This window comes from Barbus barbus, assembly GCF_936440315.1.
Source record: "Barbus barbus genome assembly, chromosome: 40".
Classification (NCBI taxonomy): Eukaryota; Metazoa; Chordata; class Actinopteri; order Cypriniformes; family Cyprinidae; genus Barbus; species Barbus barbus.
In genome coordinates this window covers 18541295-18555517 of record NC_136718.1, presented here as the reverse complement: position 1 = coordinate 18555517, position 14223 = coordinate 18541295, and the positions used below count along the sequence as shown (strand labels likewise).

The 14223-nt window shown below is 36.6% G+C and overlaps 1 protein-coding gene across 1 annotated transcript; it reads left to right on the top strand.

The window, feature by feature from the left end:
• Positions 1-142: 142 nt before the first annotated feature.
• On the top strand, positions 143-5849 carry LOC306859184 (2-aminomuconic semialdehyde dehydrogenase-like). Its single transcript, XM_079400086.1, has 7 exons — positions 143-386; positions 1025-1172; positions 1641-1796; positions 1886-2035; positions 2578-2834; positions 3632-3793; positions 3968-5849. Exons 1-7 carry the CDS (start codon positions 252-254, stop codon positions 4418-4420), a joined length of 1461 nt encoding a protein of 486 aa, XP_079256212.1. The 5' UTR covers positions 143-251; the 3' UTR covers positions 4421-5849.
• The last annotated feature ends 8374 nt before the right edge of the window (positions 5850-14223 follow it).

Here is a 14223-nt window from a genome sequence, read left to right as displayed (position 1 = left end):
ACAATTCCCTTTTCAAAGAAATGGGAATATCTCAAAACCTCCAGCAAGTTAAGGGATTTTAATGTCCAACTCATGCTCTTATTAATGAGTGTCATATCTGCTGGAGGAGCCATTTAGTTTACTATACAACCTCTCATTTACTGAGTAAACAGATTGCAAAAGAGTCCGGTGAAAGCTCATATGTAACAGTGTGCTGACTGGTGCGCAAACATTTCAGGTTTTTCTTTTGTCTGCAAAACTGATTTTCTACAATGTCAAAAGACAAATACCTAGTGCTAGAAAACTATATTGGTGGGAAGTTTGTACCATGCTCCAAGCTAATAGACTCTTTCAACCCATCGACTGGAGAGGTTTATTGCAAAGTTCCAGACAGTGGACCTGAGGAGGTAAGATCTTTTTCTTATTCTCAATTTCTTTTTAAAATGTGAAGATGTCAGTTATGCATGATCAATTATGCTCTGTGTTGTTATAGATATACTGTCTTGTACATTTCTCTGAATGCGTATTTCATGAGTTGAACATTTTCACTTGTTTCTAGTGTAAAAAAAAAATCATTGTAGTTTCACCTTTAATATGTAACTAGTCACAAGATTATTTGGCTAAAGGCACAAATTCCAAGGAAGGCAAGAGTAATGATACAGAGTCAGGGTGACGTACCTTTGGTCTCATTTGCTTCTCACTGTAAACACTGGTCATAATCAAGTGGGTGACGCTCAAGGTCCAGTGTTTAATTAGTAACTATTATAGCTCTCTCCAGAAGAACTTGTCTGGGTCAGTGGAACAGAAAATAGTTTAGATATAGGATGTACAGTCCATTATTGTTTTGTGCTATATTGTATTATAGATTCACTTAATTTTTTAAATATATTTTATAGTCCGTAGAGCCCATTTTTATGCACTTAAGAGTTTTAATACTGAAACGATGGCATTACATAACACGATCATATTCTAAAATGGACCAATGCCTGTAGAAAGGAAGATATACCCAGTTCACGCGAGTTAACCCTTTTCCCACTGCTTATAGGTGGATGCTGCAGTGAGGGCAGCCAAAGAGGCCTTTCCTGATTGGTCAGCAAAGAATCCAGCAGAGAGATCCAAAGTACTGAATAAACTAGCAGACCTGATAGAGGCTCGACTGGAGGAGTTTGTCCAGGCTGAGTCTAAAGACCAGGGTAAAACACTAGAAACTGCACTGTGATACAGTACTATAGTACAGGACACACTAAACAGCTTACACTAAATAAGTTCAAAGGACTTATTAGCGCACAATAGACCAAAGGTAGACCGTATTTAAGAGAGTCAGCAATGTGCTTTTCTAGTGTTCAACAGGTATGGTGATTTTCAGTGGCTTATATAACATCTAGAGAGCTGAATGGCCACATATGAGTGTTATTTAATAGAATTGATATACTACTATAGTGTCTATTAATATCTTGAAATGGCTTTTATTTATTTTGTCATCTAGCTCTAGTCTATCTGGCTTTAACAAACTTTTTTTTTTTTAGCTATTTTTTTAATCAACATATAGATAGATATGTCAGTATTACTTTGTCACTGAACATTTTCATTCACTTTCATTCAAGTTGTTTTGGAGGTCTCTTAAAGCATTAAAAGGACTCCGTTCCACTGCTTTTTTCCAGGGAAGACTATAACTTTTGCCCGAAATGTGGACATTCCACGAGCAGCATACAACTTCCGTTTTTTTGCTTCATCTGTCCTGCATCACACTAATGACTGCAGTCAGATGGATCACATGGGCTGTCTCAACTACACAGTACGCTGTCCTGTAGGAGTGGGTATGTGTCTGTCTATACATATTATTATTCTCATTAGTACATCACTCACTTTTATATGGTCTATCTGTGTTAAATTTCTCTGTCTATAGCTGGTCTTATAAGCCCATGGAACCTGCCGTTGTACCTCCTGACCTGGAAGATCGCCCCGGCTGTTGCTGCAGGCAATACTGTGGTGGCGAAACCCAGTGAAATGACCTCCGTCACTGCCTGGATGATGTGTCAGCTATTGGAGGAAGCTGGTGAGGGATTTGTGTGTTTATCTATGTCAGATTTGAAAAAGGAGTAGTTCACCCAAAAATGAAAATTTGCTAAAAATTTACTCTCTCTCAGGCCATCCAAGATGTGGATGAGTTTGTTTGTTTATCAGAACAGATTTGGAGAAATGTAGCTTTCTATCACTTGTTCACCAGTCGATCCTTTGCTGTGAATGGGTGCCGTCAGAACGAGAGTCTGACATCTGATAAAAACATAATATTCCACAAGATGAATTTGTTTATTACAAACATTCAGCTTTTAATTTCACAAGACATTATTTTATGGGCTGGATTACTTGTGTATTATTGTGATGTTTTTAGCTGTTTGGACTGATGGCACCCATTCACTGCAGAGGATCCATTGGTGAGCAAGTAATAAAATGCAAATTTTTTCCAAATCAAGAAACGGACTCATCTACATCTTTGGATAGCCTGTGGCTAGTAGCTGTGCATTTTTCAGGCATGCACTTTATATGACATCCTAATTGAGTGAATATTTCTGTATAATTCGTGTGTGCTTTTTCTAGGCTTTCCACCTGGAGTGATCAACATTGTCTTTGGTACGGGCCCACTAGCAGGGGATGCACTGGTGTCCCACCCTGACGTGCCTTTGATCTCATTTACGGGGAGCACAGCTACAGCACGACTGATAACAGAGCGCAGTGCACCATACTGTAAGAAGCTTTCACTGGAGCTTGGTGGGAAAAACCCAGCAATTATATTTGCTGATGCTGACATGGAGCAGTGCATCAGCACTACTGTACGATCCAGTTTCTCCAATCAGGTTAGAGCTTAACCAATCAGATTGTATTTTTACATAGTGCAGAAATGTACTAATATTACTGAGCTCAACCAATCAAAATCCTGCAGGTTTCTCTCTTCAAGACTAGCTTTGTGCAGAATTGCATACTACTAAAATGCAACGTCTAAGTAAAATATATGATAATGTTATTGTAGTATTATTTATATACTATTATAGTATATTTTGAATTAACTTTTATTTTTCATTTTAGTTTTATTTATTTTTCATTTAATTTTTTAATAAAAAAAAAAATAATTCTGTTTCACTTTAATTTATTTTTTAGTTTCAGTAATTTTAGTAATTCACTTTTATTTCAGTTAGCTGCTAAGGTGACATGTCTAATTAGTTTTTTAGGTGTAAGTTTTTCATTTGTGCCTTTTTTTCAGTTTTTTATTTTTTTTAAATGATTTTGAAAATGATTGATTACATTTTAGTTAACAGTAACAACACATATGATAACCTGACTCCATTAGCAGAATTAAACAACATATTGGGTTAACTATGAAAAACCTTTCTTTTTAATGGGATGACACCATGTAGTTCAGTTTTCTGCCACACCGTGGTGCTCAGAACACATAAATTGTTAATACAGCATTGTACATTGTGTTCTCTTGTACTCTTTCTCTCTTTCTCTCACTTGGGCCTTCACATCACACACACAAACGCATCATCTCTGTGCTAATATTTACAGTGTCTGTATATAACTAGTTTACACAGCCCAGTGATAATTGTGAGATTTACTTAAGAACTTATTTGCATCTTTTTCTCTTCTCTCTCAGGGAGAGATCTGTCTGTGTACCAGCAGAATCTTCGTTGAGCGCAGCATTTACCCAGAATTCCTTGCTCGTTTCGTGGAGGCGGCTCGTCGGTGGAAAACTGGAGTGCCCTCTGACCCCTCCAACGACAATGGAGCGCTCATCAGTAAAGACCATCTACAGAAGGTCTGATGATAATCACAGATGTGTTTATTTTGATGAAACAAGCAGTGTTTTTAATGTCAAGTGTCAGACAATGTGGGATTAGAAAGTGTATATATGAAAAATAGTCTTTATCTTCATATAAAATTAGTACGTTTACAAATAGACACTTTTAAATTGCCTGCATAACTCCTACAGGTTAAAGGTTTTGTTGCTTTGGCGCTGGAAGAACGTGCCCAGGTGCATTGTGGGGAGGGTGTGGACAAACTTATCATTCCACAACAAAATGCAGGCGGCTATTTCATGTTGCCCACTATCATCTCTGGAATGAAAGACTCCTCCGCATTGATGCAGGAAGAGATTTTCGGTCCTGTAACCTGTGTGACACCCTTTGATGAGGAGGAGGAAGTGATATCACGGGCCAACGGCGTCCGCTATGGCTTATCCGCCACGGTGTGGTCCCGAGATGTGGGGCGCGTGCACAGGGTTGCTAGGAAACTGCAGGCTGGGTTGGTGTGGACCAACTGCTGGCTGGTCAGAGATTTAAACCTCCCGTTCGGCGGCATGAAAAACTCGGGCATTGGTCGAGAGGGGGGAAAAGACTCGTACCACTTCTTCACTGAGGTTAAGTCCATCACCATCAAACACTGACACAGAATGAAGCAGTATATGAGTCACTATGTGCTTCATGTGGCATTTCAAATCTGTGTACAATTATACAGAGGAAGCAATCATACTTGATATGATTGGGAATAAAGTCCAAGAGAAAAGTGAAGAGAAGTGCTTCATACTGTTTTTGATGATTGAATGTGGGTGAATCATCTCGGTGGTCTTAAACTGTCATATTCTTTAGCATTTTTCATTTTAAGACATGCCAGTCTTCAATTTTATTGCTTAGAAGTTGCTGTTTCATAGCTTAGAAACAGAATGAAGTTCTCAGGTCTGCTTTGTTTAATAATCTGCTTTATCTTAATTTTTATTTAATTAAATTAGTTTTTCCTAAAATTCCTAAAAAAGCAATGAGATACAAATGAGATCATTTTTAATATAGAAATATATATAGTTGTTAAATTAAGGGGCAGATCTTAGTTTAGATAATTTGGCTTTGGATGAATTTGATGAAAAATATTCTGATCAAATCTGTGAGTTTTGATTGCAGATTTTGATATCTTGGAGTGGCACTTAAAAATACTGTAAATAAAATATTAATTCAAATATGAAAGGATAAATTATCACTTTTCAAAATGACAATGAATAGACATAAATAGACATTTAAAACTAAAGTTAATGCATGTTTAAAATGAATTTTCAAGAAATTTAACAGTTTAAAAATCATTTTAAATTAACCATTTAAACTGCAATGTTTACAAATACATTTGTTTATTCATGCTATTTGGCAAAACTTCACTCACTTTACTTCACTCACTCACTTTACTTAACTTCACTTAAACAAAAGGATTAAGAGAAACAATTGACCAATGCTTTTTTAAATGCAATTTAAAACTTTTAAAATGCTTATATGACCCTGGACTACAAAACCAGTCATAAGTAGCACAGGTATATTTGTAGCAATAGCCAACAATACATTGAATGGGTCAAAATTATCGATATTTTTTTTTTTTTATGCCACAAATCATTAGGATATTAAGTAAAGATCATGTTCCATGAAGATATTTTGTAAATTTCCTAGCGTAAATATATCAAAACTTCATTTTTGATTAGTAATATGATTGCGAAGAACTTCATTTGGACAACTTTAAAGGCGATTTTCTCAGTATTTAGATTTTTTCAGATTCCAGATTTTCAAATAGTTGTATCTCGGCCAAATATTCCTATCCTAACAAACATACATCAATAGAAAGCTTAATTATTCAGCTTATAGATGATGTAGAAAATCCCAATTAAAAAAAAAATGGACCCTTATGATTGGTTTTGTGGTCCAGGGTCACATATAATAAAAGCATTTAAAGTTATGCATCTTTTTATCGCCACATTACATTTTGTAGAATAAACAATAAACACTTTAAATGTATTTTTACTTTTATTTTTTGAATTAATAAATAGATAATTCATTTGTTTTATTTTTAAATGGCACTCATTGTGGAAAAGTGATGAATGGCTGTGAAACTTTAAAACTTCCTTTGCTCTTCGTTAAATCTCATCTTGCTGTCTTGAGACATTAAAGAGATCTTATTTGGGTTTTATAGCCTATCAGAACAACATATGTGTGCAAATATTGCTGTTAGGTTGGCAGACTCTTGTGTGTTAGCTTCCCACAGCTGGGTGCATGGATTAATGTGCTGTTTCCAAGAATTATAAGAGTGTGAGTTTTATCAGAGTGTGGGAAGTGACTATCTGACACATACTGTAGCACGCATAACTCACACATACACATTTAATTTCAGCAAAAATTTTCTGTGCTTCAGAATGTTTCGCGTGAATCAGAACAGCAGCTGAAGTGATGGACACATGATGTTTTTCATCTCTCTTCAGTCCTGTCTGGTCTTTAGGGCAAATCTCTTTATCACTCTGTATCTTTCAGACCTTAAAAATGGACATTAACAAACAGAAGCATGGAAACCAAAAATGTGATTTCTAGGCCATGTAAAGTCATGAGTAAATAAAATCTTAAAAAGGCATGGAAAATTCATTTTCAATACGGTACATTTAAATAGTTCCAATTTCAAAGTATATCATTTTCTGTAGATGCCTCTAAAATGTATTCTTTAAAGTGGCCTAAAAAAGATACAAAAACCAAGAGCAGCCTACGTGTCTGCATGGTGCTGGAAAGCAGTGATATCGTGCATCTATATTGAAAGGTTTTCTCAGTTAATGAGGGGTGTGTGCACGTTTGTGTAAGAAAACTAAAGGAAACTTGTGAATGTGTTCAGTCACGTCTCTACGTGCTCACACACCATCCGTGCTCAAAGGGCAGAGCCCTCGCTGCCTGCTTTTATTTTGACTTGGCCACAGGCAATGCCCTGTACCACCCAACGCATGCACACACATACATATCTTGAGGATGCCACCCATAATATAACCATGGTTCTAGGGTCTGATACATTTAGTATATGCTTCTTGGCATTTCAAAACCAAGAACAGCCTCTCTTCGAATTTTATTGACAAAATGTATATGTATTAATTTAGTAAATAATTGCTTTTTATTTTGATGAACACAATTCTACCTGTTCAGAAACCATTGTTGTGCCCAAAGTCAAATCAGATAAAAAAAAAAACTTAACATGCAAAACAAAAGCTAAATCTGGAAAAATAGGTACATAGTGAGTTTTCATAACAATAGTGCGTTGTAGTCTAAAAATAAAAAACACATCTATGTCATGTTTCCATTAAATATCTAGATAAACGTGCGTGTAAAAATGGTCTGTGAACAGAACAGCAGGTCATATCAGGGCAATTTTCCGTTGAGGCCCTCGGTGAGTGGAGGACATCTAATGCTCTGATGATTATTGCTGACTTGTGAGAAAAATCTCAAGTGTAATCAGGTTAAATAAACTCCGGGAAACACAAGGAGAAAGCCCTCTCTTTCTCTTTCTGTCTCTCCCCATTCATTAGCTTGTCTCTGGTGTGCGTGACCCAGGAAGAAAATGACGGAAGATCACGTAGCTTGGAAAACTTCCTTCAAAAGGAAAAAAGTATGGAATATGTTTGTCTGTACCACCCACCCAGTCCACCCTTCTTGCCAACAGAGGAGTGGAGAGAGGCGGGAGAGAAAGAGACTGGACTGGAGTGAGATTGCTAATGACCTCTGCGAGGAACAGGTGTAGATGTTCTAGAGATGGTGGAGGAAAGGAAAAACAGTCAATTACTCTCATCAAACTCATATTTTGTGTTCCAATCTCAAAATTGTTACTTTTATTTCTCACAACATGACCTTATATCTCAAAACTTTTTCCCATATTTTTGACTTTCCATATTTGTGTCTTTATATCTCACAATATGACTATTTTACAAATGATCTTACAGTTACCTTACACATCACAGTGTCATATTTCAAAATGTATTAAAACAAACAAAAAATAACTTTATTTCTCATTGTAGCTTTTTTGTCACTGTGTCTCTCACAATTGCGACTGTATCTCATGACTGCATCTTCAGATAACAAAATTATGACTTCATATCTCACAATTGTAACTTCCCGTCAAAACTGTAACTTTATATCTCAAAATTGTCTGTCTCGCAATGTCTTTATATCTCAGTTTGCCTTTGTCGCAACTGCAGCTTTATGTGTCAAAATTGTGATTTTATATCTGAAAATTGTGACTCAAAATTTGGTACTTCCCCTAATTTCAGCAGTCGTGGCCTAATGGATAGAGAGTTGGACTTGTAACCCGAAGGTTGTGGGTTTGAGTCTCAGGTCCGGCAGGAATTGTAGGTGGGGGGAGTGAATAACCAGCGCTTTCTCCGCCATGACTGAGGTGAGACCCTTGAGCAAGGCACCGAACCCCCAACTGCTCCCCGGGCGCCGCAGCATTGGCTGCCCACTGCTCCGGGTGTGTGTTCACGGTGTGTGTGTGTATTCACTGCTGTGTGTGCACTTGGATGGGTTAAATGCAGAGCACAAATTCCAAGTATGGGTCACCATACTTCCCCACAATTCACTTCACTAATTTTGGCGTTTATTTCTCACAACTGTGACTTTATATCTCACCATGTGACTATTTTAAAAATTATCTTTACACATCACAATATGTCTTTATATTTCAAAATGGATGTTATTTCTCAAAATTGTGACTTCATTTCTCACAACTACAGCTTTATATCAAAATTATGATTATATCTCAGAATTTGCTACTTCCTACAATTGTGGCTTTATATCTCGCAATGTGCCTTTATTTTAAACTTTTTTTTAGATTTATTTTTGACGTTTCTGCCTTTATTATGATAGCATAGTAGAGAGAGGGGGACAGGATCAGGAAATGTCGATGAGCTGGGCTTGAACTCAGCACACTGAAGCGCAAAAGCACTAAATGTCGGCACACTGCTGAATGAAGCTAGCGTGCCGACTATATGACTTTATTTCAAAATGATTTTAAAATATTTTCTTACAAGCATTTTCACTCTAAGACAGAAATGGGCATGATTAGTGTAGTCATTAAATATTAATGTTTTTATCTCAAAAGCTCTCTTGAGTTTCTTTTAGATCATCAGACATGACATTATGGCACATTGAAAGCTTGTCTGATGCGAGTTTCCATGGATGATCATTGTTAAACAAAACACTGGGTGTTTAGTCATTGACGGATATAGACACTTACTGCCCAGCTTTCTGGAAGCAGCTGGACTCACTGTTATGAAACTCATGACTAGGCCTGTACGGAATCTGTGCCCACAGCGTTCCTCAAAAAGCTCTGTAGCTTTCCATTCATAAAACTCTAAATATGTCCCTCACCAGTCTGTTTTTCTAGTTCGATCATGTTGATGATAACCAGCTGTGACTTCCAGATAAATTTAACATTTAAATCCATCCGAACAACATTTCATACAACAATTAACACAGAAATTGTGAATAAAGTGTGCTGATTTCATGTAGACCTTCACATGACTGGGGACTTGCATAATTGTGTATCTGCTGACTAAACTCTGACACACAAATTAAATGCCAAAAAAATTTAAGATTTGGGTCAAATGAGTCAAACATTAAAGATTGTGTATTTGAATGCGTTTGTGAATGTGTGGATTTAGTCTGGGCAAACATGGCCTTTTAAAATGATGCTTTCCGTAATGCTGTGTCAAGGCACATTGAACTCTCTCTGTGTTTATATAAGAGTTCGGACATCCTCCTTCATTTGTAAGTCATGTGGGAGCCGTTGTTCCCATTTCTCCTCAACATGACCACGGGTCATGCAACATGCACTGTGGTGTCGATGCTCAAATGAATCCAAGTGTTGGATCACTTTCTGCTGACTAGTGTTTCACCATTTAACCAGATGGTCTCGCTCCATGGTTACCACATAAACTACACACACAGCAACACAAATGACAATGACACACAGACATGTTTGTGCATGATGATGAAATCATGCTCACTGTTCTTCTGTTTGCATCTGATATGATTTTGTAAGATAAGAGATGTACAGAATGTGAGGACACAATTATTTTCTGGAAGTGAGATATGGAAGGAAAGGAAGCTAACAGAAATACCAAAGAAGAGTTTTGTTTGGTCTCATAACATATAGGATATTTTTATTAATCAAAGGTTATAGTTTGAAGACTTCTCAGCATGAACTATGTCTCAGAATATTCTCCTAAAATAAATGAGACAATTGTAGACTGTATACAGAATAAAGTCTATAAAATGAATTTACGAGTTTAATGAGAAATGTTTTAAATTCAGTTTGAAATCTGTGACCTTTGATCACAGGAGACAAATCTGAGAAGCAGAAGACTTAAAAGTCTCAATTTGATTTCCTTTTAACCCTATTTTTTAGATGGACATGTTACTGACCTCCATCTGACCCAAACCATGATGACTTGATACCCAAATGGTCAATTTTTGTCATTTAGATTATAGTTTGATTGCGTCCTTCGCCGAGTGTGTCAGCCAGAAGTGTCCCACGCAATTTAACCAGTTTCACACAAACATTTAGTCATGTGACATAAAGACACTTGCACATGGTTTATCACATGCAATTACATTTAAATCCATCTCCATCACAGTCTGCGCCATAGGGAATCAGCCGCAGCGAGAAAGAGGCGGTCAATCATCATCCTGAATGCACTTGATTGATTCCAAACTCACTGGACCACTTACTTGTAATGAATGAATATTTGTCCTGTATGTGTAAACAATACATGCAATTATGATCAAATGATAACAGCTTGTGCGTAATTCCCATTGTTGACAGGGGAAGTCATTGTGGCGATTTAGGGAGTTTTTGACCCTTCAAATAATATTCACAGAATGGATTTTTTATGTCTTGCAAATAAATGTTTGTGATGAAATACAGGCAGAGAGCTAGATCTCTTTCCGAATTGGTGGACAGTGGCACACCTCCCTTAACATTCCCCTCACACACACAGACACACACCCACCCACGGCAAACACAAAGGTGACTGGCTGACCTTGTCCTAGATACTGAGTGCGTCATTGCTTTTATTTACATTCTCATCAGGTCCAAATCCACCATAGACTTGGAGGGGAACATGTCCACCAATATTAACAATAATGGTCAATCAATATGGGTTTTCCAATGGTGCATTCTCAAATCGTTACATTCGACCTTCCCAATTTTAAATGTTTGGATGCGTTCTCATTGACTTTCTAATTCTTCAATGCATTAGAACACCATCAGTTACACAAAATCCATCTTAAAGTCTCCTTTAAGTTTGTTACTGTAAAGATATTTTCAAACCTTTTTTCAGCCGAACCCATTTGTTGTCAAGTATTTACTTGCAGTACCAATTTTAAGTTAATATTTCAATAATTTAATAACCTTTAATAACACCTTTGCATGCTCACAGTTCTCTTAGGTCAGTTTATTTTTTCAGTTTTATTTTTTTTGTATTGCTAATTTATTTGTTGCTCTTTTTATAGTTCAAAAGTTCATAGTTATAACAGGTCTATGTTTCATTTTAATATATAAAGAAATAAAAAGAAATGAAATAATTGTAGAGTAAACACTTTAAAGTTCATGTGGATGGTATAGCTCAGACCATTTGACATATTAACTTCATTTTTAAAATAAATTTTGCTCACTGTTTTGTCTGTCTAAACAAACATTTGAGGTATTAAAATGTTGTATAATGTATAATATTTCTTTACTATAGGTTTTTCTTGTCAGCTAATTGCACTCATTTTTAAAATATGAGTTTAGAGTAATAGCCACAGAACTGAAATAGCATTTATATAAAAAAATAAAAAAGGCTCGAAAGCATTGTGCTTACTTTGGCAGCACATGTACCAATATTTAACCTGAACAGAGAAGATTAGTATAGACGGGATAACACACAAATCCATGGACATATCAGAAGTTCTGCAGCTAGATGTGTTGTGATTTAGGCTGCAAACACAAAGGTTGAAAGTTCAGTCTCCAGAATATCTGTACCTCGGTTTGACGTACGGATTTTGCTTCATAAAACACAAATTTTCTGTTCTTTTTTGGACTCAGTGATTGATTGAAGGCATCTTAGTTTTGCAGGTGCATCAGATAAAGGACCCTAAGAGAGACAGACGTCTTGACTCCACTGCTGGAAGGGAGTGTTTAGGTGTGCCGTTCATAAGACACAAGGGAGACGTCTTGACACGGAAGACTACAACTGTGTTTCCCTATGCGTGTGTTTAGATACTTTGTGTTACTGTCTCTTTCAGTCTATTATACTCCTTCCGCCTCAGACAGGCGTCTCTGTCAGCCATTCAGGGAGTGTATTCAAAGTGTGTGAGTCCATATGTCTGTTGTATCTGTGTTATTACTGTATTCAATGAGCATGCAGCAGCTGATTTCCTGAGTTGAACAAAGCGTGTAGAGAAAGCAGCATTTCCTTGGATTCTTCTCGGTCCACATTGTCCCTTCAACACATACACACACACAAGAGAGCAGGTAAATGAATATGACGCAGATACACTGCAGGGAAGATTTCAAAAGCTTACTCAAACGCCACAGACACGTAGAGAGAGAAGATTCACTTTTATAGTCACTTTGTTGAAACATCATATCCAATTAGACTAACTTTTAAAACAAAAATGGTTGGATGTCTTATAATATCTTGAAAAAAGACAGAAGAATACACCATACCTCACTCTACCCCGAGAGAGAAAGAAAGAGCTAGATAAATACTAAGCTAACTGATTTTAATTTTGAAATAAAAGTGTTAATTTACTTAATGTACCATTAATCTAGATTTAATCAGGTTATGTAACACTGTAAACCATAACAACTTTTAACAGTACTATAGTTTTGCAGGTAGGTTTTTTGAAGCATCCGGAGACGTTGACACAGTTCTTCTAAATTCTTAAACCTAAATTACAACCTGAATTTTTTGTTGGTGAAAATACTAGTGGCCTAAGGCTTTTGCACAGTACTGTACAATATATATATTTGCTTCCATTTTTAAATTGCATTGACAAATTATTAAAACATACATATAAACCGGGTTTTTTTTTAAATTGTTAAAAAAAAAATTCTAGTTTAATTATTTTTTTATTTTTATTTTTATTTTTTTGACGCAGGTCTGCCAGTCATTTTTCGTGTTCACAGCAGGAACTCCATATATGGTCAGACTGTAGCTGAGCGCGTGCTACATGCAGTTTATATATTTAATATTTGCGATTTTTCATCTGTCATCAGCGGGTTACACATTCAAACGTCCGTGAAGGAATAGAAACACAGTACATGAGAGATGAAGGAACATAAAGAGACCAAATAGGACTTGAAAACTTTTGTCCGACTTTGCTTGAAAGGTAAAATTACGCCAAAGCGACAAAACGTGTCTAGCATTTTTTTTTTTTTTTTACAATCTATTGTCTAGCACAAATTCTAGATTAGGACTAGTAATTTTGAGCTAATTCATATGAATTGTGTAAAACAATTATATTTTAATCATTTATGCGAGCAATGGCTGCCTGAAACTAGTTAACTTTAATGTCTAAGTACTATGAGATGAACAGGTAACCCTGTATTGAGTCGAGTACTTTCATTAAGATTCCTTATAAGTATGTTGACTTTTTTAAGGCAGTAATTTTGAATGCTTTTAGGTAAAGCCAACCAATTAAATTTTACAGCAAAGACCAGAGCTAAAGATTGCCCCCGGCCGGAACGCTCCAGAGCGTACCCATCACCAACACACTGGTCAGCCAAAATGTGTGTGTATGCCACATAAAAAAAAAACAGGTTTTGCTTTTGTTGTTCATTTCCTCGGTAAACGGAGGTGGTTCTAGTGAACAAAAGACACGGTTCCACCCTAGTCAGCTGACCCATGAGCATGAGTGGGCATCTCAGAGGGCCTCCCACAGGCAAACGTCAATTTAGACTGGCACAAGCTCCCTAAAGCTCTCGAATGCCACTCAACGACACCCATTTTATGATTGATTTGCAAGGCTGTGATGGCTTTATTCTTTATATGTGTGGTCTATGTAATGTATTATGCTTTCTTGTTGTCTAGCAGGCCATCAGCATGACACAGTGATTTTTGCTGTTGTTTTGAAGCCAACCTTCTCTCTCCTTCTCTAAAATTCTTCATTGATCTTCTACTAATCATTAATTATCTTCTTACGTTTGTGTTGATTTCCAGTGTTTGGGAGGATCATGAATGCTGTGCGTCACAGGAGCACACCGGCACGTCGTCTCCATCCAGATGTTGTTTTGTTTTCTTTGTATTTTGATGAGTATGTTACACCATCACATGAGCAAATGCACATGCTTACCCCTACACACACTTTGTAGGTATGTCTGAAAAGTACATGAAGAGGTTATTAGAGGTTATAAATATAGGTAACC